At 41.3% G+C, this 24,294-nt stretch overlaps 2 protein-coding genes across 3 annotated transcripts in view; one reads left to right on the top strand and one right to left on the bottom strand.

Annotated features, from left to right (window-relative positions):
- GKN2 (gastrokine 2) overlaps nt 1–24,294 on the bottom strand; it is a 326,208-nt gene that overhangs the window by 161,197 nt on the left and 140,717 nt on the right. The window lies entirely within an intron of this gene.
- The window catches only part of ANTXR1 (ANTXR cell adhesion molecule 1), a 222,548-nt gene that overhangs the window by 100,253 nt on the left and 98,001 nt on the right, over nt 1–24,294 (top strand). Inside the window, exons 11-12 of the mRNA XM_058683850.1 lie at nt 3,892–3,961; nt 5,455–5,533. Of these exons, the coding sequence (XP_058539833.1) occupies nt 3,892–3,961; nt 5,455–5,533 (149 nt within the window). The remainder of the gene's footprint in view (nt 1–3,891; nt 3,962–5,454; nt 5,534–24,294) is intronic.

Below are 24,294 nucleotides of genomic sequence, written 5' to 3'. Positions count from 1 at the left end.
CACATGGGCATACTGGGCCCGGAGGCCTCCCTTGTGTCTCTGACTTGGATGCCCATTCTGTGTGACCAGCTCTTCCCACAGAATGCAGCCAAGAGTCACGAGGCCTCCTGTGGCCACTCTGTGGCTACCCCGTGGCTCCATGGGCAGGGATCTGCACTCCCAGGTATTACTAGCGCATGTGAAGCAGGATAAGCCATGGCCAAGAGAAAATAAATACAGTTTCTAGTCAGCCATGCCTGTCCTGAGTTTGGTTTATTGTCTAATATAAGCCTTTCCTGGAATAGAGAGGCTCTTGGCAAGGGAAGAATAATGGAGAATTCACATCTAGTCCCGGCTTTGCCTCTGACTTGCTGTGCAACCATGGGTCACTGTTGCCTCTCTGAGCCTCCATTTTGCATCTGGGAAATGCGCCCAATGCCCTTGCCTTGCCTCAGTTCACAAGATCGTGTAGAAGGTGATAACGCATGGCTCTTATCAAGAGGTGGCAGCCAGACTGCCTAGGTGTGGATCCAAGCTCCCCTGGGTAATGTTGGGCAAGTTTCTTCACCTCTCTACGTCTGCTCCTCACCTTTAAAATGAAGGGAAGTGGGGCGCCTGAGTGGCTTAGTTGGTTGAGTGTCCGACTTCAGCTGAGGTCATGATCTCACAGGTTGTGGGTTCGAGCCCTGCGTGGGGCTCTGTGCAGACAGCTCAGAGACTGTGTCTCCCTCTCTCTCTCTGTCCTACCCCACTTACTCTTTCTCTCTCTCTCTCTCTGTCTCTCTGTCTCAAAAATAAACATTTTTTAATTTAAAAAATAAATTAAATAAATAAATAAAATAAAATAAAGGGAAAAATATTCTTTCCTGGGAGCACAGCTAGCAGGTTATAAATTCAATTATGTAGTACGCTCAAAATGCACGGAGAGCACCGACACACAGGATGCCCTGGGAGAGTCTCACTGCCATTATTGTCACCAGAGACTGGGAAACACCCTGAAAATAAAAATGCTCAGTTCAGGATTGTATAATCCATCACTGTCACCATAAAGCTTCATAATTCCATTCAACATGCCTCCACTGCCCCAGCAACATTCCGTAATCTGCAAATGCTAGTTCTAAATATGAGGAGGGACCTCCAGTACCTTCCTGTCGCCCCACCATGGCCCACAAGGCCTTGATCATCTGGCCCTGCTGCCTTTTCTAGCCTCATTTTGAATCACTGTCTCACTCAACTTCAGCAGCCTTGTTGACCTCCTTTTAGCATTCAAAGCTAAAAGGCTCCTTCCTGCCCCAGGACCTTTGCAGGGCTTCCTGCCTCACTCCATGTCCTCTTCACCTGACAATGGGTGTTAGCTTATATGGCTTCTCCTCTGGGAAGCATCTCCTGACCTTCTTTCTCTTTCTTTGCGCTCACCACAATTATAATGAAATAGTAACTTGTGTAGTTACTAGCATGTCAGCTCCTTAAGCGAGGTGCTTTCATCTGTTTTGTTCATTGCAAGGCCCTGACATGTGGAAGACATTCAAAAGAATATATTTTTCAATAAAAATGAAAGTACTCAATAACTATCCCCCCCCGCAGCTCCTATAAAATCCATTAAATCAGAGACCATGTTTCTCTTCTCGAAGCCTATGTCTCTAGCTCAAAGTAGGTCTTTAATAAGTATTTGTTGAACGAATGAATGAACAAAAGAATGAATGAATGAATGCATGAATAAATTAATGAATGGTTTGGAATAACCGAACTTTTCACCACTTGGAAATTTGCTTAGACATCAGAGGAGACTGTAATGGACCATCCTCTTCTTCCTGCTTCTATGGAGACACAGTGCTTAGCACTCAGACGTGTCCTCTAACTCCCACCCCCAGTGGCTCTGCTCCTTCAACCCAGGCATGGAGGGCACGAGGCTTCCTAATCCCCACTCAGGCAAGCATTTCGTGTCTGCCACAGTCCAATGTCATTAGACACATCAGTTTCATAACATGCCAATAGCAGAATACTGTCCTTCAATTATACATGTATTCCTTTCTGTCTTCTAGTGCAGGCATTCATATTCACAGCTGATTAAAGGGACTCGTTTTATTCATCTCCATCTCACCCACAGGTCCTACCGCAATTCTTGGCACAGAGCATGCACCCTTAAATGTTGCATCATGAAGGAACAAGTGCTATATACTGACTATAGTCAGTAACTTCTCAGCCCTGCTTCTGGCCCCAGAACCTGGGACACAATGACATTTTTAAGGAGCTCAAGATGAAACCTGCTTAAGATTTCCCCAGTCAACCCATAGAATAAGAGCAAGAACTTCCCACCTCTAGTGTCCCCCCACTTTCATCCATCTTTCACAGCTGCATCTGCTGAAACTTCTGAAATCATCACTTCAAGTTTTTCTCCCAAAGTCTCCAAAGATCTCTTCATGGCTAATAGACTTATGTCCAAATGCCTCAGTCTCATTCAAACTTCTTCCTATACTGATCTTTTCAAATCCTACTTCCCTCCTACCCTGGCATATGTCTTCTTTGTGCTCTGCCTTTACTCATGCAATTCCTCTTGCCATTCTCTTCACCAAAGTACATCTCAGGTTTTGTGTTTCCTGTCGCCTCACCACATCACCCACCTAAAGGGAGCTCTCTGTCTCCTGAAGTCAAACGATATTTTGGCTTAGCCACTTCTAATATGTCAGCAAACTTTTTCTTTTTTAAAAAATTGAGATACAATTGATAAATAGGTTTATGTTAGTTTCAGATATACAACATAGTGATTCAATATTTGTGTAGAAGGCGAAATGATCACCACAATAAATCTAGTTAACATCCATCCCCATACATAGCTACAAGTTTTTTCTTGTGATGAGAACTTTTAAGATTTGCTATCTTAGCAACGTTCAAATATGCAGTACAGTATTGTTAACTATAGTCACCATGCTGTATATTACATCCTCATGATTTATTTGATAACTAGAAGTTTGTACCTTCTGACCACCTTCTCCCATTTCGCCCATCCCCCACCCCCACCCCCACCCTGGCAACAACCAATCTGTTCTCTGAATCTATGAGTTCATTTTTTTTCTTTTTTAGATTCAACAAAAAAAGTGAGATCATATGATATTTGTCTTTCCTCATCTGATGTATTTCACTTAGCATAATGCCCTCCAGGTCCATCCATGTTGTTACAAATGGCAAGATTTACTTTATTTATGACTGAATGATATATGTTGTGTGTGTGTGTGTGCGCGCACACACACACGATATATCATTGTGTGTATATATATATATATATACACAACTATATATATATATACACTATATATATATATACACACAATATATATATATACCATATGTGGTATATATATGATGAAACCTGCTTAAGATTTCCCCAGTCAACCCATATGTGGTATATATATATATATATATATATATATATATAGTGTGTATATATATATATATATATATATGTAATATATATATGCCACATTTTCTTTAGCCATTCATCCATGGATGGACAGTTGTTTGCTTCCATATCTTGGCTATTGTAAACAATGCTGCATCAGCAAACCTTCTCCATGAATATGACTTCTCTCTCAAACTAGACTCAGACCTGAAGCTCCCCTGGGGACCAGTCTTGTATCTTCTGGTTTCCCCTTCGTTATGCTTGGTCTATGGTAAGAGCTCAGTTTCTATTTGTTCCCTGATTGACTCATCTGGATGTATGAAGTCAGAGACTAGTGTTCTGGCAGGAGACTGTAAGTGCGTTCACTTGAGTGGATTTTATGGCTCAAGGCTAGTTTCTATTTCAAATAGTTACCGCTTTTCTAGTGTCTCCCAGGAGTCGGTCTCTAGGAGTCACTGAATATGAAATTATAAAGTCACTTCACTCCTCTTAATCCAGTGACTTCCTTTTTACAGATGAGAAGCCCTTCACTGTGGAAGATACTTATTTGCTGTGTCCAGCACCTATCTTAAAAGAAGTTGGCATGTAAGTTTCCACCAGCAACTGAACCTCACAGCCAGGGAGGAGAGAGAAGGTAGAGGGGACAGAGGGAGAAGAAAACGTCTCTCTTTATTGTCATAATGCAGTCTTTGTCTAGACCTTTCCAGGTAATGATGATGGTGCCCATGTTTACAGTGAGCAGGGCACCAGGACAAATGTTTCACAAAGGGGATCTCACTTTATCCTCCCAAGTTCCCAAAGAACCAGGTACTCACGTCATCTCAGTTTTACAGATGTGGAATCTATGGCTGAGAGAATTTAAGTAGAATTTAAGTAGTTTGCCCAAGGTCACACTGCAGTAGTGGAACTGTCTAGATTTGAATAAAGGTGTGTCTCACACAACTACATTTCTAGAAAGCTCTCACACTTCCCTCTCACAAACTTTACCTTGCCCCGTCATCGTAATTTCCCTGCTAGATGATTATCTCCTCCTTAGAGATATGGAAGCTCAGAAAGGAAGCTCAAAGGGGCTAAGTGGGTCCAGAGCTGGTTGAAGACCCCAGGTTCAGACCTTCTGAGGCCAAGCTCAGTGCTCCTTCCTCTGGGCCTCTGCAGGACATTGGGTGTTCACCCAGACTGCACAAGGTTCTGTGAACTAATTTATGGGGGGAAATTCCATGGCAGTGCTATTATAATAGGTGGTGGTGAAGTGTGATGAAAATATTCAACAGAAGCTAGACAATTAGTACCCTAAGCAAGAAAAGAACTATGTGGGGAAGCAGAGAAGCTGTGTTTGTCAGAGAACACAAACTCATTTCTCTGTAAACATGTCTACAGCAGGCTGAAGATAGAATGGTGGTCTTGAGGAAACAATACTAAAAACATTTTCATCTAAATTCTGCTTTCGATCATTTGTTCTAATGGTAAAGCCTCCAACTCTGGTTGCCTAACACTGGTCTCCAAGTCCACTGATTCCACCAACTAACCCTGTATCCATACGGCCAAGTACAAGCAAAATGCAAGCTCAGGTTTCAGTGAGTCTCACAGAGATGGAAGGTGGGTGGAAGGTAACTCACCCACTGCTGTACCTCCGTGAGTTTGCCAGGATGGTCACAAACCCCCTCATCAGAATCAGTTACTGATAGCCCCAATAATAACAACAGAACATTAAGTTTACAGCGTGACAAGTTTATCCCCATAGACTCGAGCCATGTTTGGGGAACACTTCTTCCTATGACAATGTGACAGGTAAATTAAATGGCAGCAGGCTTTTCCCATTCAATGCAATTTGCTGCAATGTAAGAAGGGCCGAATGCAATGCCTTGATACACTAGCCAAGGGTATCCTGACGTCTCTAGAAGGTTACAGTCGATGGGCCCTAGAGACCTCTTCTACATTTTACAGGCCCCAGGGGAAGAGACCACAGTCTTTCCCCTGGGTAGTGAGGAGCAGGGCTTACAGGGGACCTCAGTGTCAGCTCATGGGCCCCTGCTCTTTGTACACCTTGCTGAGCATCTCTGGCTCCTTTGTCATTGCAGGAAAGCAGCGCTTCAGGTCAGCATGAACGATGGTCTCTCTTTCATCTCCAGTTCTGTCATCATCACCACCACACGCTGTGTAAGTCACTTTCCCTTTCCTGAAGGCTTTATTGTCATTCTCATTTCCCTGGGAAGTTTCCAGTTCTGCATTCTGTTCACTGAGCTTTGATCCCAGCTCCGCAGGGCCAGCTGTAGGCTAGACTCCAGAGGGTATCGGGAATGCCTGTGCTGGGCTTCTCCAGGTACCTCATCTCTGAGCAAGGGTGAGAGCTGAACACACCTGCATGTCTGGATGGTAAGATAGGGCCATTGTCTGTGCAGTAGTGACGGGAGATATCTGGGTAGACTGTGTCTAGGAGGAATTGTGCAGAAAGAAATTGGATGGCACACACAGAAAGCACATCTTAGGGAGTTTTTCTCTAAAAGGAAGCAGGGCAATAGGGCAGTAACTAAAGGGCAATGTGGAGTATAAGGAGAGTCTTGTTTAGAATGGGAGAAATTGCAGCTTGTTAATATGATGGTGGAAATAATCCTGGAGAAAATGGAAAATTGATGAAGCAGGGTGGGGGCTATGCCAAGGGGATTGTGAGGCAGGAGTGGGATTGTATTCTACCAACTCTTCAGACACTCCTTCTCTGGATCCTTAATGGCAGGTGGGTTTTTTTCTGGCTACATATAAAATCACCTGGAAGACTTAAAAAAAAAAATTATGATGCCCCCAGACTCGTCCCAGAACAATTGAAGCCAAGTCTGGAGTGGGCCCTAGCTTTGGTGGTTGCAAGGCCTCCTGGGAAGGTTCTTGCGTGTGACCATGGGTGGGAACCCTTGCGTCAGTGCAGCTGCTCCCTCCCGCTGTCAGTATGTCAGAGCTCAGCCCATCAGAGGACTGTCAGGGCTAAGTTAGCTTTTATACAGTCCTCAGCCCCTAGCATGAGTAGTTCCAAAATAACCTTTGTCTGAATATTCAGTTGTTGTCACCAAGTGCATTTCTTCCACTGAATCATTCTAAAGGCTAATGTGTTTGACCTGATGGTCAGCGTGGGCAGATACTATGGTCACATTCTGCCTGGGCACTGGAGGACATGTCATTAGAGCCCCCCACTAATTGGGGCTTGTATCCTTCATACTGTCACAGGTGGACAAGAACTAGCAGGCATGCACTGAAGCCAGACAAAATAAAAATGAGTCATCTCATAAATGAGCAGGAGATCCGGCCTCAGGATGGACAGTCTTCCCTCCCAACTTGCCCCTCTGCCCACCTCCCACAACACAACACATTTCCATCCTGTGTTAGGAGCAAACCAGTTTTCTTAAAAGCAGGGTAAGCCAGTGCAATGGGTATGGAAAATGGAAGTTTTACTTTTGTTTTTTAATGTTTTATTTACTTTTGAGAGAACACAAGTGAGGGAGGGACAGAGAGAGAGGGGCAGAGGATCTGAAGTGGGTTCTGTGCTGACAGCAGCAAGCCTGATGTGGGGCTTAAACTCATGAACTATGAGACCATGACCTGAGCTGAAGTCAAACACTCAACCAGCTGAGCCACCCAGGTGCCCCAATGGAAAAGTTTTACTGGACCAAAGTAAGAAATTAGGGTTGTCACAGAAAAGTGTCACCACTGAGAAATGTCTGAGTCTCAGACACCCCTCAGTGGAACATCAAATCTGGAAACCAAATATGAAAACTTTCTGGAGAAGCAGTGAAATTTCAAGTGTACCCGCCTGCTTCTTTTAAAAATTGACCCTTCTGGAACTTGCCAACCTGCAGGAAATGATTAAAATACCCCAAACCTAACAACTCCATTCCAGATTCCTCCCTGCTTTGGAGTGATCCAGCAGTTTGGGCCTGCATTTCTCATTATGTCTGACCATACCACAGAGAAACAGCCATGCCCTTAAGGCCACAAGGGCATGAGGAGGCGGAAGGGAAATATCTCAGGACCAAACTTGTGGTATGGCAGATATAGGACTATGACTGATGGCTTAAGTCCTGGGCCTGTAAGCCAAGAAGAAAGGGTGTCCTCTAATGTACTGAAAAATGAAAAGAGCTCAGAGCCAAGTCCCCTCTACCTTCCCATCCCACTCCAGCCTTCATTTACATCTTATATCTCCCTTACCTGAGTGCTCATCGCTCAGTTTTCTGCTCAGTTGACCCTTGATAAACACCACCCCATCACATCTTATGTGCTATTGCCCTTTTCACCTGAAAATGCTATATGTCTACAACAAAATTATGAACACCCTAAGATTTGAGATCCAGGACCATTCATTCATTTATTCAACAAATATTCATTGATCATGTATAACATGCCAGGCACTGTCCTGGGTATCTAAGTTGACTTTCACTGTCAGTTAGTTGTGTGGCCTTGACCAAGTGATTTAGCCCCTTTGTGCATCAATTTCCTAATCTGTAAAATTGTAATAATACTACTTTATCACTCTTAGCAGCATCATGAATATTAAATGAAATGAAAAAGTTCTTGGCAGAAGGCCTGGCTCGTAGTAAGTGCTTAATAAATGTTAGCTGCTGTTCTAGTGGAAGCTGAGTTAAAATTATTGAACTCTTTGGAAATTCTCTCCAGAGAGTTGGCTCCCACTTCAGAGTCCCATAATAATAAAGGAACTCTTCTTAGATAAGATGGATCCCTAGGGGTATATGTTTGTTACTCAGCCAAGTCCAGGTGATTGAAAGGAGGTAGGCGAGATGGTCAAAATCATCCAGAGAAAGAAATGGACCTATATTCAAACATAAAACCCCCATCCCCAGCAGGACCCTACACAGAAGCTCCAATTAAAAAGACTGAAGCCACCTCTGGGCAAAACAGAGATGCAGGTGGAACGTGTGGTCATCCAGAATATGAAGTAAGGTCTTGGACTTGACGTTTGTTTCTTCAGCAGCTGGTTTGGAGGACAAGGTTTTTAGATCAGAAGTGATCCCCTGAGTCTGAGTAAAGGGTTAGTCCTGTCTGTGCCAGTCACAGCCTGCCCAGCCCATCACCTGGAACCAAAAATAATTCTAAAATATGTAGTTGAGTCTTTTCTTTTCTCGCTTTATTTGGTGCCCATTTGGATAACCATGCCACAGTTTTCAAGATCCACAATGAATAACTGTCACCCCTGCCAGGAGCAGAAATTCCATGAAGTTTTACAGGAAAGAGTTTTTTCCATCCAAGAGCTAAAAGATTCCTATACAAATGGTAAACTTTACTGAGCTCCAGGACTCTAGAAAATGGTTTAACATCCAAAGTCCTCTTTCACCGGCATATGTGAATACATCCCCTTTCTTCCCCAACCTCTAGCAGTTGGGAGGGGAGGATCACTACTATGGTGGTGCTTTAGGGGAAATAGTTAAAAGAAGTTTGTCCTTTTTAGAGCAGAGCAAACAAATGTTAGCCCCTTAATGAAGTGTTCATGAAAGATTGTCCTCATTTAGATAAATGCCTTCAAATTTGATGATTTCCCAACCGAAGTGTATAAAAATCAGAATCATTCAACAAGTATTTCTTGACTTCCTACTGTGTCATCAGTGTTCCATTTACTTTTACAACATTGCTACCCTTAAGGAGCTTAAAATCCAGTTGGAGAAAGGAGCCCAACAAACACGTAAAAGAATATGTGAATAAAGAACAAAATTGTGTGAACCAGGTGTAAATGCAATAGAATTTCAGAGCGGGGAACAAGGAGTGAATTCAGGAAGAGACACAAGGGCTTCACGGAGGAGACAACCCAAGTGGGGACTTGAAAATGCTAGTTTCAGTTCGTGAAGGTGGGAAGAGGCCATCCACTAAACAGAATCCAATCTGAGCAAGGACTAGGTATGTCTATGAGCACAGTTTGTTTGTGGTCCCTCCTAGGGACCATTAACTCTTTTTCTCTTTTTCTCTCATTTTGTATCAGTTTCTGGTGCCTTCTGATTTGGGGCCGTCTCTCAGGTTGGCAACCATTTTCCTGGGATGCTCTAGTTCACACAGTATGTACAATGAGGCCCAGCTGATGCTCCTCCCTATTAACTATGATCAGGCTTTGATTTGTGTTGGTTTCCAGTGTATTAGAGCATCACCATCTTTGAAGAAAGGAAAGAGACAGAACATAAAGTTCTAAAATCAACACTAAATCAGCCAAGAACTCTGCCTTTTCCCCACTAACTTATATGGAAAACAGCCTGGCTTCAAGGGGCAGCAAGGTTGAGCAAATTTGAGAGGACCCATGTCAAGTCACTGTTCAGAGAAATTCTTTTCGAATGAAAATTAAAATGCCACCTACTCAGCCTTGAGAGATCACAACCAGAACAACTGCTTTGTAATTGTAGCACAATGGAGGAATAAAGAATACAGGATATTGAGTCAAAGTCCTAATTTCGAATCCCAGCCCCTCCACCTTGTAGGGTGATCTTGGGCACATTTGCCTGAGCTTGTCTCTGAGCCTGTCTGGCATGGTTGTTGCAAAGATTAAAGGCAAAGTGTATAAGGGGCTTAAGGTACCTGGTAATAAGTCAAAGAATGACAGTCGTTTACTAGTTTATTAAGATTGTCTTTCCTTGCCAAGTGAAAGTCTAATGGCCTGTCTCATTAAAAGATTTGCTGCTCATGCCCTGCAGAATATAAACAGGCAATGTTTCCCTGATGAAAAGTTATGATTCCTTTTGGGTCTATGATAAGCCTGTAATCTAGGAAGAGGCTAGGGAAAACTTTGAAGATGTTGCCTGCAGGCTAACTAGGGGAAACACCAGTAAATTAGATCTGGTGGTAAGTCAAATAGGATTAGGTTGCAGTCTCTTCACCATTTTTGAAAAAAGATTTTCTTAGTAAATGAATCATGTAAATAGTAACATAAGGGGAATATTTAGACCATTTCAAAGAATGAATTGAAACAACTATTTACTAAGGTTTATGCATCATTACCAAGTAAAAACTATTATCATTTAAAATGTTCTATCACGCCGAGCATGTTGGGGGGCATTTTATCAGAGGAGGTAACATTTCATGCAGAAGAGAAACACAGCTTCAGGAGGCATTTCACAACAGACTGAATCTTCCAGTGTTCCCCGAAATAGCCCCAACTCACCATGGTTTGGGAGTATGGTTTGGTTTCTATGAGGATGAACAGGATATTAACTTATTTCCCAAGGATTTTTTGAACCATTTTATCCTTCATATTTTCATGAATTCACACTGTTCTTTCTGAAGCTAGTAGTATTTTTCTACTTATATTTGTTTGAAAGAGAGAGACATCAACAATGCACAGGTGGGCCCCCACCCATGACAAAAAATTATCTTGTCCAAAATGTCAATCTAAAGAATCAGAATTTCTTGGAGGGAGCCCTGGATTCTGCATTCTTTTTTTTTTTTTTTTTTAAGTTTATTTATTTATTTTGTGAGAGAGGGAGCAAGAGAGAGCATGAGCAGGGGAGGGACAGAGAGAGAGGGAGAGAGGATTCCAAGCAGGCCCTGCACTGCTAACGCAGAGCCCAACGCAGGGCTCGATCTCACAAACTGTGAGATCATGACCTAAGCCAAAATCAAGAGTCAAACACTTAAGCAACTGAGCCACCCAGGCGCCCCCAGGATTCTGCATTCTAATAAGCTTGCCAGGTAAATCTTGAACACACAGGACTCTTACATTATACTTACCTGACACTAATTGTCCTCCAAAGTTTAAAAAAAATCATTAAAATCTATTTAAGAAAAATGATTTATTCTCTTGATTCACTCCCAATCCCATTCATTTAAGAATCCCAAGATTTTAAAATCAGACCCTCTGTTTTATGTTGCTTCTTTTGGACAATATTTTCTGGTATAAAAATAGGAATTTGCTGAAAAGGATAATTTTAGCTCAATGTGACCAGTCTAGGATCTTCTCCCTTTTGGGTTGCCAGGCACAGACTGTAAAACTTTGTCTCCAATTGCCCCTTTCCCATGTTCCAAGTCTTCCCTTTGTTTCCACCTCTCACACTAAGGCTTAGGGAGCCACAGACTTGGCTTCTTGTTTCAGGAAGAGAGAACCCAGTTAGCCTCAGTATTGTTTTTAACACTGAATGGCTCCCAATATCTCACGAGAAAGTGGGCCTCCAACTGCCAAACAGAGATAGATTATAAGTTTGGAAACAAGTGACGACTTGAAGTAAAACAAACAAAACAAACAAAAAACTCACAGACATTGGAAAGAATAATTGTCTCCCATGCACAGCATAGCACATGTGCTTCTTGAGGAAAAAAAGCAAAGATTGTGTCTTGTTCGCCATTGCAACCCAGCACCTGGCAGAATGCCTGCACATAGTATTCAGCAGATAGTTGATGGTTGAATGAATGAATGGACTCAATCAAGGGTCATACTGAGATCATGATGGTACCTGATGGTAGGAGAGAAAGGGAGCCAGAACACAGCAGGATTAGAACAGGGAGCACTGAGTTGGTTGAAAGATAGTTCAACAAAGAGGATGGCCAGCCAAGGAGCATGGTGCAAGATGCACATCCAAGGAGCATGGGGAGCTTGAGCATGATTTAAGAGGGACAAATCTATCAGCTAAGAAACTACAACCAGTGATTCCAGACAGGGCAATAGTCAAAGACCTCCTCAGAACAGCACCAGCTCCACTAGGAGCAGACTCTTGTCAGGGGGTACAGACCTGGAGAAGGGGTCTAGAAATAGCCTTTTCAACTGGATCAAGATTCAGGCAGGCCTCCAATGCATGAAGGTGTATAGTACCAGGCTGGAAGCAAGGCAGAAACATAGAGACTGATACAGAATCTAGGTAGCTACATTTTTTAAATTATTATTTTATTTTTTATTTTTTAAAATTTACATCCAAATTAGTTAGCATATAGTGAAACAATGATTTCAGAACTAGATTCCTTAATGTCCCTTACCCATTTAGCCCATCCCCCCTCCCACAACCCCTCCAGTAACCAAATGTTTGTTCTCCATATTTATGAGTCTCTTCTGTTTTGTCCACCTCCCTGTTTTTCTATTATTTTTGTTTCCCTTCCCTTATGTTCCTCTGTTTTGCCTCTTAAAGTCCTCATATGAGTGAAGTCATATGATTTTTGTCTTTCTCTGACTGAATGATTTCACTTAGCATAATACCCTCCAGTTCCATCCATGTAGTTGCAAATGGCAAGATTTCATCCTTTTTGATTGCCCAGTAATACTCCATTGTATATATATACCACATCTTCTTTATCCATTCATCCATCGATGGACATTTGGGCTCTTTCCAAACTTTGGCTATTGTTGATAGTGCTGCTATAGACATGGGGGTGCATGTGTCCCTTCGAAACAGCACACCTGTATCCTGTGGATAAATGCCTAGTAGTGCAATTTCTGGGTCATAGGGTAGTTCTATTTTTAGTTTTTTGAGGAACATCCATACTGTCTTCCAGAATGGCTGCACCAGCTTGCATTCCCACCAACAATGCAAAAGAGATCCTCTTTCTCTGCATCCTCGCCAACATCTGTTGTTGCCCGAGTTGTTAATGTTAGCCATTCTGACAGGTGTAACGTGGTATCTCATTGTGGTTTTGATTTTATTTCCCTGATGATGAGTGAAGTTGAGCATTTTTTCATGTGTCAGTTGGCCATCTGGATGTCTTCCTTGGAGAAGTGTCTATTCATGTCTTTTGCCCATTTCTTCACTGGATTTGTTTTTTTGGGTGTTGAGTTTGATAAGTTCTTTATAGATTTTGGATACTAACCCTTTATCCAATATGTCATTTGAAAATATCTTCTCCCATTCTGTCGATTGCCTTTTAGTTTTGCTGATTGTTTCCTTCACTGTGCGGAAGCTTTTTATTTTGATGAGGTGCCAGTATAGGTAACTACATTTGTTAAGTCCAAGGAGCACAAAGATATGAGACATGGGAAATAGACAAGTCTGGAAGGAATTGCAATTTAATGTGATAAGTTCTCTAATAGACAATTTAGCAATGAAGTAGAGTGTCTAGGAAATCCACAAACAGAAGAGATAATAAGTGAACTCAGTCAGAAGAGAGTAGGCATGGGCAAAGGCATGCTTTGGGCCACCATGGCTGTGATTGGTTGGGATGGGGTATTAGAAGAACAGGTCAGAGATGAAACTACTGGGCCCAGTTGGAAAGGCCTTCCTTATCTGCCATAGTTTGGAGTTTCTTTAATATTTAATTTAAACATTATATGTGATGCAGTTTTCATGTTAACTTCCAGTCTTTCCTAATTCAAGAAATAAAAACCTCTTATCTTCAGAAAAAAAAAAAATCTAAGTAACTGCAGAAAAGCTGTGACTTGGAGAGCATTGGCATAGCCCGAGCTCACAATGGAATACCAGAAACTTAGGCTGTGGCAGTTTACCCAGTCTGGATGCTGCCAATAACAGCTGAGGGGTGCACAGATTGCCCTGGTCGGGGCTGGCCCTGAAGGGGGTGTGCTGGAGCTCACAGGTAGAGGCTGCAGTGGCTTTACCTAAGACAGGCTGCAGAGAGGGGGTAAGGACCATTCCCCAGAACTGTCTTAAGAGTTCTGTCCTAGGCACCTTCCCAGGTTCACTTTGTAAATCAGTTCAATTCTGTTACCAATTGCTTTGAAATAACTTGGGAAAATACAAATCCAGCCTGGTTTTGTAGTCATATGGCTATCTAGGTAAACAGACAGTTGGCATGGCTGTCCTTGCCAAAATGTCTTGAATTTCACCAGCCTGTTAGGGAATGAGTCCAGCAGCCTGTGCTGAGTGGCAATCTAGCCTTCCAACATAATAAAATATTATTGCATACTCCTCAGAAAAAAAGTAGAAATCATAGAAGACTTTTTTCTTCTATTTCTTTTCCAAGGTCAGCAAAACAGTCCATCAATCAAAATAGGTAGCTATCTTTGGGATAGATACTTCATACCAATAGCTATGTAGGTCTCTTTAGTAAGGAAGGATGGGAAGGAAGGAGGTTGCTGGTGGCAAATGGGGCCAATGATCAGGATCAATGGGTATTAAAACAGTACTATAGGCAAAATGTTAAGGACTCAAAGAAGAATAGCCATTCAATACCCTCCAGAACCCTACAACATAGGTGCCAAGGCAACATATACACTCCAAGAGGTAAATATTTTACACTTTGGGGTACAAAAGGCAAATATCACACAGGAATCAGAAATTCCTCCATCTGTTCCAAAGACTCAGGAGGCTCCTCACAGGCCTTTGGAAAACTCACTTGATACAAGCACTACACACTTTGAGGAGTGTCTACTTACTGGACCTAGTGCATTACATCACAGTTACCCAAGAATGTGTTCCCCCCATTCTTGCAAGAGAGAGCTGGACAAATGATTCCAGAAATTCAGGGAGAACAAGTAAGAAGCTCATGATTTACTCAGCCCAAAACCTTTACCCCATGAGTGTCCTTTCCCCAGTAAGACCCTCCCCAAACTGTTTCCCAATTCTAGGAAATGGCCCCTGGAGAAGACAAGTCCTTTCCAAACACCCAATCAAGGAGGACAGGACTAGGGCCCACACTCTGACTTTCCCCTATAGGTTTCTTCATCCTAACATTATTCTGGTTCCTGTGCAACTCACTCCCACACCCACCTCTCTCCTTGTTCATTGAGCTGCTGCCTATTCACACGGCCTGGAAGGGTAAGGGGAGACTGGATTGGAGGGAAAATAGGAGACTGACCTTGAAGAGGGTTTGAATGACAAACAGAAGGTGGAGTTTGGACAACGGGAAGTCATTCAAAAGAAGCAAAAAGCAATATTTTAGGAAGATCAGTCCCTAATTCGTATGTTCCAAGTATATTAACAAAATAGCATTAATTTGGATTAATTGATTTATAAATGTGTTCATTTGGAAAGGGAATAGGCTCTAGTTTACTTTTACATTATCTGAAGGGAACTTTGTACCAAAAATGGCCAACCCACCGCCCCAGGGCTACAGGTGACTCATTAACGTTTCACACTCAGCCCTGAAAAAGGATGGCCTTTACTTTATTGTTGTTGTAATTATAGGTAATATGTCCTTTGAAAGATGTGGCTTAACAAAATGTAGGAAACAGACTAGTTGGAGAAGTAAAGTGGGAACGAACAAACTTGGGATCAGATCAATGTGGTGGCTGAAATCCTGGCCCTTAAACAGCTGGCCTGGTACACAGTAGATACCCAGAGTTGGCTTCCTTACCCTGATGTTGTAAGCTCTGTGAGAATCAACACAGTGATGTGGTTTCCAAAGAGGCTCTGGCTTCTGAATTGACAGAAGTATCATATCCATGACTAAGAAAGTGACAGAACCTCTCAACTTGGTAGAGGTAAAATCTCATTTGCGTATTGTATGAAATACCAAGACACTTCAAGGGAGATCCTAGAGAAACTGAATATGTGAAAAGTATTACCAAGTATGGTAGGTTATGTAGAATATTCTATGGAAAAAATTAATAATAATAATAATAATAATAAAGAATATTCTATGGAATTGGGACTCTTTGATCTCAAGACAAGGAAAGACTTTGGCTATTTTTAGCATTTGCAGGGCTGTCCTGAGACAGGAGTGTCTGCTTTTATTGTATAGATCCAAGGACTAGAATAGGCTGATAGACAGTTTGTGGCTCAGTTTTTATTTTTTATTTTTTTTTTATTTTTTTTATTTTTTTTTAATTTTTATTTTTTAATATATGAAATTTACTGTCAAATTGGTTTCCATACAACACCCAGTGCTCATCCCAAAAGGTGCCCTCCTCAATACCCATCACCCACCCTGCCCTCCCTCCCACCCCCCATCAACCCTCAGTTTGTTCTCAGTTTTTAACAGTCTCTTATGCTTTGGCTCTCTCCCACTCTAACCTCTTTTTTTTTTTTTTCCCTTCCCCTCCCCCATGGGTTTCTGTTACGTTTCTCAGGATCCACATAAGAGTGAAACCATATGGTATCTGTCTTTCTCTGTATGGCTTATTTCACTTAGCATCAAACTCTCCAGTTCCATCCACGTTGCTACAAAAGGCCATATTTCATTCTTTCTCATTGCCACGTAGTATTCCATTGTGTATATAAACCACAATTTCTTTATCCATTCATCAGTTGATGGACATTTAGGCTCTTTCCATAATTTGGCGATTGTTGAGAGTGCTGCTATAAACATTGGGGTACAAGTGCCCCTATGCATCAGTACTCCTGTATCCCTTGGATAAATTCCTAGCAGTGCTATTGCTGGGTCATAGGGTAGGTCTATTTTTAATTTTCTGAGGAACCTCCACACTGCTTTCCAGAGCGGCTGCACCAATTTGCATTCCCACCAACAGTGCAAGAGGGTTCCCGTTTCTCCACATCCTCTCCAGCATCTATAGTCTCCTGATTTCTTCATTTTGGTGTGGCTCAGTTTTTAAAACGGTCTTTATAACTAGCTGCTTCAGGGGGGAGTGAGCTCCCTGTTACAGCTGTAGTCAAGCACAGGTGAGTTGACAAGCTGGCAGAATTATGTAAACACCATTCATGTATCAGACAGGCAATTGGACAGGAAAAGCTCTCAGACTCCTTCCAACACTGAGAGTCTATAATTTTAAACCTAAAAATCAGCTGGTGAAGGAGTAAGGTGAACATTATCAGTCCTATATAGTATAACAACTGAGTTTGGCTTTTGTATTCTGAAAATAAATATGAGATCCTTTTGTTGGCAATGCTAGAGACAGTGGGTCTTAGTGCAATTCAAATTGGCCAACCTCCACCTAATACAAAAAGAGATTATACTTCAGACCAAAGTGTGGTCCTTCTGAGCTCCTTCTGAGAACATCTTGTTTTCAAATAACCTCAAAACACACTTTCTAATTTACAAACATTGATATCCTAGTCATAAATCATTCTCATCTCTTTATTAGTCTCAGTAAAGCCATACTTAATTCAAGGTCTTTTTCACAATATCTAGTATTTTTTATTATTATTTTTTTAACAAAATGACCTGTGGTTTCTTGTACTGTCATTAGAAAGGGCAAAAGACCACAGGAGTATCAGAAGGCAGAACTCAGATATCGAATGTTGTTTATGAACTGAAATAAAAATAGTTTGCCAACATCTTTATTTTGATAACGCTTGTATGCATAAAAAATATCTTTTCAAATATGTTTTGGAGGATCCGAGCCGATTTGTTTTTCTTGGATGTTTGAGCAATTGACTTTCAATATTTTTATCTCAAAGTATTTTAAAGAATATGTTTTCCCTAAGTTTGAAATTTCCTTGTGTTGAGAATAAATGAGGGGGAAAAATTTTCTGAATCTATACTCTTAAGAAACTCTGAGATAAGCACATATAAGATAGTAAAATTTATTTTTAGAAATAAGAGTTAAATCCAAATAATCCATAACCAACATAAATATAAAGGACCAAACTCAACAGTTAAAAAACACAGATTGAGGGGCTCCTGGGTGGCTCAGTCGGTTAAGCGGCCGACTTCGGCTCAGGTCATGATCTCACGGTCCGTGAGTTCGAGCCCCGCGTTGGGCTCTGTGCTGACTGCTCAGAGCCTGGAGCCTGTTTCAGATTCTGTGTCTCCCTCTCTCTGACCCTCCCCTGTTCATGCTCTGTCTCTCCCTGTCTCAAAAATAAATAAAACGTTAAAAAAAAAAAAAAAAAAGATTGAAAAGTTGTGTTTAAAAAATATGCCACTGTACACTGTTTACAATAAAAAAATACATTCAATAAAATATAAGGGCACAGAAAGGTTGAAAATAAAAATATTAGAAAATTTATATCAGGAAAATACCAATGGAAAGCTAGTGTGGCTATATTAATATAAGATAAAACAAACAAACTTTATAGTAAAAAAAAAAGTTATTGGTATAAAGAGAACCATTACATAATATTAAAAGGAACACTTAACTTAGAGGGTATAATTCTGATCTGAGCTTAATGCTATATCCTCAGCATATATAAAACAAATATTGACAGAACTACAAAGAGAAATTGATAAATCTGCCACCACAAGAGATTTAAACACAACTCAGTAATTTATAAATTAAGCAATCCAAAGAAATTTAAAAAAATATAAATGTTTGAATAATGCAGTTAAACATGATCTAGTAGGCACACAATGAGGCTACAGTAAAATGTTCTAAGAAGGGTCCAAAATTTTTTGGTTGCATAAAATAGGGCCTATGCAATTACAAGATTAATGGGAAAAAAAACTTATTTTATACATTCTGAGACCCACTTTTTGCACATTTTAACATCTCTAAAATTAGGATGTTTCAGATAATCAATAATGTATCATGATTTAATTGGCCGTGTTTTTCCCTAATGGCTAATAATCGGTTATGCCACAAGGATGCATTTTAAATTCAGTGAAATATTTCCCGTCGGTCTATACTGTGCCAAAAGTAAAAGAAAACTTGAACAAACGCTGAACAAAACTGATCAGTCACCTCCTCTCCACCATCCACCCCATCCACCATGGAAAAAGAGAACTCTAGCCACTATATTTTGGACAGTGAGAGATAGACAGAGGGCAGGAGCTGATCACCTACCACATTACAGCCAACTTCATGAGATAGCCGGTTAGCACTATTGCAGGGCTTACCATACTTAGGAAAAGCTCACATTTTTTGAAATACCAAACAGACATCTAACTTTTTTATAAGTCAAAGCAAAGTCATAATGGAAATTAGGAAATACTTAAAATTAGTCAGTTATGAAGATGCCACATCACAAACCTTGTGCATGCAGCTAAAGTGGTTCTTAGAGGAAAATCTATAGTCTTAAATGTTTATATTAGAAAGGAAGGAAGTTGTAAGTCAATTAGCCAAGCACTGAACTCAAGACATTAGATAACAACAGAGTAACCCCTCTAAAAAATAGATAAAAGTATGAAAGTAAGAACAGATTAGAAAACAAGATAAATGGAGAAGGGGGCCCCTGGCTGGACACAGTCAGTGGAGCGTGTGACTCTTGATTTCAGGGTTGTGAGTTCGAGCCCCACACTGGGTGTAGAGATTGCTTAAAAATAAAATCTTTTTTTTAAAAAAAGATACATAGAGAGGTACATAGAGTAGTACATAGAGAAGTAATAGGAAATATTATTTATTATATGTATGTAATAGGAAACTATTAGTTGGGGGCAAGGTAGATAAAAAAGAAAAATAGACAGTGTGTCTGATAACACACTGGTCAGTTCTGGATGGGGGACAGGTCACACTCACTGCTGTTACAGGTTGGATCAGTGCTGGAGGGAGATCATTAACCAAGGGAACCAAGAAAACACATGCTGATTGAGTTTATCTTTCACCTATGTCTGGGTCTATGGAAGCCTTTGTACACAAAATGGATGTTATAAAATACTGTACAGTGTTTACATGTTACTCTCCACCATTCTTATCATGAGCTATAATTTGCCAGGTTACTACAAAACCCCCGATTTCTGAGGCTGTTTGCCCTTCCAATCACTATGGTTTTTGAAGTTTATGGTTCTGCTTTTTCCAGCCTCTCATCTCTCAGTATTATACATGTGTCTTCTATTCTAGATGTCCTCTTTCTAATTTGACAGTTTAAGATATCAGATATCAGACAAGCTTCTATAATTTGTATATAAAGTGAGAAGTCCTAGTCTCTGACTAAGAAAGAACTTGAGACAAAGCGTATGCCCTAAGTATACAACCTTTAGTGTATGATCAGTGTGTCCATTCATGCCCTGCTCCTGGGTTATTAAGGCTATTACGAATGCTTGAGTCTTTTGGGTTGAGTGTTCTAGATTAACGAATCCAGTTGTGACAGACACAATTGTAGGAAGACGTGCACAATTTAAAGAGGATCCAAAAAGTGTGTATGAGTGGAAAGGAGGAGAAGGAGAGGTGGAATGACAGGGAGTGGGAGAGAGAAAGAGAGAGAAGAAGGAGGTGGTGGAGGAGGAGGAAGAGAATAGAGGTGTTGTAAGGAGAAGGAAGGAAGTGGAGGAAGAGGAGGAGGAAAAAGGAGGCGGAGAGGAAGGAGGAGGCAGGAAGAGGTGGAGGAGGAAGGAAGAGGTGGAGGAGGAGGAGTGGAAAGGAGGAGCAAAGGAAGGACTGATTACCAGTTTGGGAAATGGGCCAAAAAGAAGAGAGAGCCTGAAAGGATCTCCTTTCTGCCAACACTGAAGTAATTGCCAGTTCCTTAAATGGTCCAAAATTGGCAAAATCCATGGACTAGGCTATCACAGAACAGGAGGAGACAGCAGCCAAACCCAAACCGTATCATCCTGGTTGGCAATTTATGGTCACATTGCACCAAATCACAAGCTGCGCCACGGTCCTCACATGTCTTCTGATCTGGACATTGTTTGGGACTGATGTGACTTACATCATTTGCAAGCTCTTCCTTCTGCTCCCTACAGAATGATAAAGTCTCACAAGAGTATATAAACACCTTTCCTTTTGCAAAGCAACCAGCTCTCACCTATTCAGTAGGAAATTCAAAGGTCAGTGATTTAATTTATATTTCCCCAAAACAAGAGTCAGTCTGTGCCACAGGCAATACATAACTAGCATTCCTTTGCCATTACTGTGGTTGCTAGAACAGATGTTAGTGTAGTGCCCAAAGCAGTGGGCTTAATGTTTTGTTTCTTTAAAAAAAAAATTAAAAAGTATTTGAATAAGTGACAACTAAAATATTCCTGGGTTTCTTTTACACACAACCCGGTGTCAGGAGAACTACTTCATTTGCAGGCCAAGGAAGTATGAAAGGTAACTTATTCTAAATTTATTAAATTGCTAAGGCAATTTATTTTACCTTCATTGCCCAAATTCATAGAATTGGAAAAAGATATCTAAAAGCTCAAGGTTTTGAGCTTGTGTATAAAAGGTACAAACTCAACCTAAATGAATATATAACAAATGTGGCTGATAGAGTCCAATCTGGCAACCTTAGGTGGCCTTTACCTGCTAGGCTTAAAATTTGTCAATGCACTGACTCCTAATAAAGATGTTTGAGGATGATCAAAAACTTATATTCCATACTTCCTCACTCTAAGTAAAGTGATGTCTGTCCCTCCTTCGGTGCCTTTGATCACATTTCACTTTCCTTCTGGAATGCCCTCTCCTTTTCTCCACCTACCCACATTTCACTGTGGCTTCAAGGCCTGCCAAGTACTGCCTGGACCTGCCCCAGGATGCCTCACTGACCTTGGCAAGCCTCCTGAATGCTCTCTGCTCTGAGCTCAAGCATTGTGGTTTGTAGCATCATTTCAAGTTTAAGCACACATACCCCATAACTGCTCCTTGAGCGAGCTCTGTGAATCAGTCCTGAATAACTAACTCGACACTGGTGACATCTTCCAAGAGAGGATACTGACTGTGTTCATCTTTCTGTGTCTCCTGCTGCTGACCATGTGTTAGAAACTCAACAGAAAATGATTAGTTGGTTTCCAGATACTCTGTAATTCAGTTTAGAGACATAGTTTTGAGGAATCAATCATCATGGTCACCAATGGTAAGCATCTATCTCCGTGAGGCACCATCCAAATCATAGGCCTGGCTTCTACCTTTCCAAGTTTATAATCTAAGGCTAACAGTATACAGTAGGTATGCTTACTTGCTGATAATAGGTAATAATGATACTAATATGGGAGGGATGGCCAAGAAGGCCAGTTGAGCACATACATTAAATAAAGAGCTACATTAAAGGCAAGTAGACCAGTCCCTGTAATGGAACAAAAAATGAAAACAAGAAATTAGCCTTTCTTTTCCAGTGTCATCATATTTGAATATTACCAAGTAACTTTCTCTCTAATCCTATTTCAACAGCCCACTCACAGGAACTAAGGCATTTTGAGTACTAACGAGCCACATCTTGTCTGCATTATTCTCTAAAAACTGGTTTTGATTAACGAGCTATATGCATTTTAGGGAGAGAAAAGAAAGTGCTGAATGAATCCAAGATATATTTATTATCACCCTTCCCATCATAAGTGAGATGAAGTGTCTCTACTAGGTCAGGGTGACAAGAAGACCAAGATGATACTGGAAAACCTTGATATGGAGGGTCCTTCCATGACAAAGGACCTCAGAGCTTGAGTTTGAAGGAATATAGCATCAATTTTTCCCTTAATTGCATACTGACGATGGCTTATCTAGTGCTTCTGGTATTATTCATATAAGGCATAAAGCCATAAGATTTATAGCAAACTAGAATTTGCACATCCAAATGATTGCTGCTCCTTCAAAATATTTACCTTGGAAAGCCGTATACTTTGTCCAACAACTCTGTCACAATGCCAACTATGTTCTGCACTCCTGCTCTGAGATGACCATAACTTCAAAGTCACATAACTTTGAATATCCTCAATAGGGGAATAGGGAAACATCATCATCTGATATGAAAACCATCTCTAATAGTTGTGGGAACTGGGTCTAGTGAATGGTAGTTTATCAAGCTGGGAACCTCCTTGGTGAAAAGAAAAGCATGACTAAGAAGGTATAAGATTTTCTTTTCGTGGCCTACAAATTGGTTTCAGAAACAGTTCCAAGGGAGGTGTTTCAGAATGGCTTTGAGCAATGGCTGTGTCACTGGAGAGTCTCCAGCATCCAAAGCCACTAGTTTAGAGGGAATTAGATTCACTTGGATGTGGGGGGTTTGCTACAGCACTATAAGAACAACCTCATTACTTTATAGCCATACTTTTTAAGAAGAGTTCCACTAGGGTTTAGGTAATTCTCACCTCATATTTTCTCTATACTGCTTACTCTGTGGGTTAAGGAATCCAATGTCTTCGATGCCTATCAATTTGATTGCCATTTCTAGCCCAGGTAGATTACCTCTCAGGTGGCAGGAATGAAGCATAATGTTTGCTTATGTTTTACCAACATTAATATTTGATCACCTTTAATGAGAGCTATTAAATTTACCATCGGGAAACCCACTTGTGCTTCCCTTTCCTTGACACTGGTATGGATACCTGAGGTCATGTGGTTTCCCAAATACCTAACCTGCAGCCACCTAGTGACACCATAGCTCCAGCCACAGTTAGCAAGAGATTGTTTACAGGAATCAAATTCATTTGCCTAGGCCAAGCCCGGGCACATCACCAGGAACATGACGTGGTGTTGTGTGAAGCAAGGGGTGAAGCAAGGGGTGAACAGAAAGGGAAATCAGATCTATTGAAGGATGGCCATGTGTCAGGAGCTTTACATCTCTTACCTCATTAAGGATCAAATCAATCCTGGGAAGTAGGAATTATCTCAATTTCATATACATAGGGAAAAGGAAGTTTAAGAGAAGTCAAGTAACTTATCTAAAGTCTACATATTAATAAGTGGAAGAATGAGGATTTAAATGATCTTTTACTGGGTTACCTGGGCAGCTCAGTCAGTTGAGCATGTAACTTCTGATTTCAGCTCAGGTCATGATCCCAGGGTCATGGGATCAAGCCCTGCATCAAGCTCCACGCTCGGCGTGGAGCCTGCTTGGGATTCTCTCTCTCTCTCTCTCTCTCTCTCTCTCTCTCTCTCTCTCTGTCTCCCTCCTTCCCTCCTTCCCTCTGCCCCTCTCTCCCACTTATGCTCTCTCTCTTTAAAAAATCAATCAATTGGGGCGCCTGGGTGGCTCAGTCGGTTAAGCGGCCGACTTCGGCTCAGGTCACGATCTCGCGGTCCGTGAGTTCGAGCCCCGCGTCGGGCTCTGTGCTGACAGCTCAGAGCCCGGAGCCCGTTTCCGATTCTGTGTCTCCCTCTCTCTGCCCCTCCCCCGTTCATGCTCTGTCTCTCTCTGTCTCAAAAATAAATAAACGTTAAAAAAATAAATAAATAAATAAATAAAAAAAAATAAAAAATCAATCAATCAATCAAATAAATAAATAAATAATCTTTTCCTGATTCCAAAACCCAAGCTCTTTGCAGTGAAGTTAGTTTCCAGGGACAGGGCCATGGTGGGAGAGGTGAACAGCCT

Source organism: Neofelis nebulosa, chromosome 9, assembly GCF_028018385.1.
Source record: "Neofelis nebulosa isolate mNeoNeb1 chromosome 9, mNeoNeb1.pri, whole genome shotgun sequence".
Classification (NCBI taxonomy): Eukaryota; Metazoa; Chordata; class Mammalia; order Carnivora; family Felidae; genus Neofelis; species Neofelis nebulosa.
The sequence above is the reverse complement of the archived record's forward strand: the minus strand, read 5'-3'. Positions and strand labels throughout refer to the sequence as shown.